Source organism: Trypanosoma equiperdum (assembly GCF_001457755.1).
Source record: "Trypanosoma equiperdum strain OVI genome assembly, contig: ctg_1333, whole genome shotgun sequence".
NCBI classification, from domain to species: domain Eukaryota; phylum Euglenozoa; class Kinetoplastea; order Trypanosomatida; family Trypanosomatidae; genus Trypanosoma; species Trypanosoma equiperdum.
In genome coordinates, this window is record NW_027123320.1 from 1,322 (window position 1) to 4,570 (window position 3,249).

The window sequence follows — 3,249 nt, forward strand, 5'->3', positions numbered from 1 at the left end:
TTTAAAATGTTGTAGAACAGAATTTACAACCAAAATATAAGTACGTTAAACAATTACAACACTGCAATGAGGGTAAAAGAGTAGAAAATAAGGGGAAATGTTTATAAAAGAAGGTTGGAAGGACAGAAAGAAACAAAGAAAATAAAATATGCGCTATTTCAAAGAATAATATGACTACGGATATCATCGCACTCAAGTAGATGTAAAAGAGACATACTCTAGAATAGCGGAAAAATTGTGGCGATACTTCGTCACAATAGGGAGTTATGCTGTATTAACAATAGAAAAAGAATATATTTAATGAAAAGACATGTTAGGATGCAGGACACCAAACAAAGAATAATAAATTTAATGAAAGAAAAAAGGAGACGATAATACGGTTTCCTTCACTGCGAAATGGATGGATGTATTAACGGAAATGATGTTGGAAACTACAGGTTGAAACATGAGTTCTGACCATAATTTCAGTTGTTAAGAGGAAAAAAGAGCAGTGGAATGATTAAGAGTTAAGTAATATCGAAGTTTGCTTATCAAATAGAGAAAGAATTACCAACACTTGGTGGGGAAATATAATATTATCGTGAAAACATTTTGACAAATAGGACCACTAATCGATTACCGAAAAAAGGAGAAATATATATACGGCGAAACTACTGACGATAGCACATGTGTAAACTGGCGCCAGGGACTCGTGAACAATAAAGAATTAGCATCAATCCTCTAACATTTCTATACTGGTATAAGTACAAAACATTAACGGCATTCACTAACCGTGCTATTCATGTTAGGAGTACGGCTAATCCTCCAATAATGGAGAGGAATAAGCAGGATCATACTCTGAAAAGCTTGCGAACAGAAACCAAATTACCATTTGTGAGTCAAAACGCTATTTTTATGCATGGTATTTGACATACAAAGTGGAGAAGAGACGTTTCCGTGATAAGTGCTTCCGTTACATCTTCATTGAAAATGCATCAGAAACAAAAAAGGAATTAACAAAAAATAGAACATATTAGATATAATATACATTTTATGTTTTAGTTATAACAACATATTCACTATTTTCAAAAGTCGCAGGATTAGGTTTGTTGACGAAGAGGATGGATGCAATAGAAGTCAGTATCAAATACACTGCAATTCAGTCAAAATTGTGCACAAAAACTAGCTGAACTAGTTGAAAAGATGGGACTGAAAGTTATGCTTGCTGCAGAGAAATTTCACTTCTCAATGACAGATGCAATTTTGAGCAGATGAATGGTTTTGGCAAAGATAATCGAGAATGTAGAGAGAAATGCTTGTGGACGTTGTTTTCTTCGGTGACTAAGGAAAGAATAAGGAATAAAGTCACCTAATAACAAAGCCTAGAAGCAGCAGCAGTGTGTACAAAACTCAAATGTACATGGAGGTAGCAATTTAAATCGGTGGTCACCAGAAAAGGAACCTCAACCTCACGCGGATCATGTTCGACAAAACAGAAAACACAAGAAGACATATATATATATAAGAGGGCATTATAGTACCTATAAAGGGATCCTTTTTAGCAACTAAAAAATTCGACGTGCGTACCATGGGAGTTAAATTACGGACTAGAAGACAGGAAGCGCATAGTCAGAGCCAAGAAGCAACCACAAACAGTAAAAACATGCAAACACCGAAGATATTAATAGACGAACTCCCAAAACAAAATTCTATAATAAACCCAAAAAGGCAACAGTAAGCATAAGCATCTATCTACTAAATAAAAACAATTTACAAAGAACCGTAACTATCTACCAAAACGAAACAATATGCCCACAGAACAAACAACGGACATTAGGATTACAGAGTTATGGCAACAAAGCATTTGATAAGAACGTTACTAACGGCGATAGCGCTACTAGCGAAGCCGAAAGAAGGAGAAGCGACAGGTGCTGACGCGCTACCAGTCGAACAGCGCACGCAACTCTGTGCGGTAGCAGAAGAAATGGCCACCGTAGCGCCTGCAGTGGCGACGCACGCCACGCAAATTCTTAACCAGGAGGCTGAACGACTGCGCAACGGCCTAAAGCTACAGATATATATCCAACAGCAAACAGGCCAGAAAGCGATGCTCACAACGGCGCTAGCAGCGGCATACAACAGCAAATGTAAGACTTCCCTGGACAATTTACGCACAGAGTTGCAAACTGGTGCCGAACTCGTCGACGCCGCAGCGTATCTGGCGGGGCGCATCGGAGAAGCCATCGACTTCATGGCCGATATCCATAAAGCCGGCGGCAGCGGCGAAGGGTGTCTGTCAGAAAGCAGCAACGCAGTAGTTCAAGGCCGTTCCAAGATCAAAAACTGCGGTAAAACGAGGAAGGCGACAACGACAGCCACGACGATGCCGACAACAGAGCTGAATTCACAAGGCTTCCCAAAACTGAGTAGCGCAGTCGGCACAACCAAGGTCGTGCACGGAACCGCTTTGTGCCACATGCTGTCAAAGTCAACAAACACAGGCATCAACGACGAGACGGTAGCCGGCAGCCCAACAATAGTAGATGGCTATGTCAAGCTGCCAGCAGGAACAGCGGCGTTCACACTAGAGGACCTGACAGACCTGACGAACGACAAGAAGAAGACAGAAGCACCGCATTTCACGGCAGCATTCAATGCAAAAGCAAACTACAAAAAAGCAGCGACGATGCCATGCGACGCAACCGGCATCACAATCGATGACATTAAAAACTCTGGCGAAGCACGTGAACTTTTCTGGCGGCTCCTACAAAACGGGACAGGCAAATACGACGACGGCAAAGCAGGAGACCAAGTAAAAAGAGAAATCGAATCGGCGTTTCAACCAGAAACGGCCTTCGCAAAAACATGGCTGGACCCAGCTCTGAAAAATAAGGTTCCAAGGCAAGCGGCCGGGGAAGAAGAGCACGGCCAGATCGAGCTCGAAAACGAAAACGATATAGATAAACTGCAGAGAATATTAAACTATTACACCGGACTTGCGATAAAGAGGGAACTGATGGCAGCAGCGACAGGGACAGGAAGCAATCCATCTTGCCCCTCCGACCAGAAAACAAGCAAAAAAACGCCTACCAAAGAAGATTGCAAAGAACAAAGAGAGAAGGACGCTTGCAAGAATGCGGGATGCAAATTTGATAAAGACAAACCCGATGGTGAAAAATGCTTTCCCGACCCCGATAAAAAAACAGACAACAAAGATGAAGGAGATGGGAAAACAGGCTCAGCTTCTATTTGTGCAGGAAAGAAACAAGG

The 3,249-nt window shown here is 41.7% G+C and overlaps 1 protein-coding gene across 1 annotated transcript in view; it reads left to right on the top strand.

Annotated features, from left to right (window-relative positions):
• Positions 1-1,828: 1,828 nt before the first annotated feature.
• Positions 1,829-3,249, top strand: part of TEOVI_000638900 (Trypanosome variant surface glycoprotein (A-type), putative) — a gene marked incomplete at both ends in the record, with an annotated part of 1,464 nt that continues 43 nt past the window's right edge. The window contains one exon of the mRNA XM_067221162.1: positions 1,829-3,249. Coding sequence (XP_067077263.1) covers positions 1,829-3,249 — 1,421 coding nt within the window.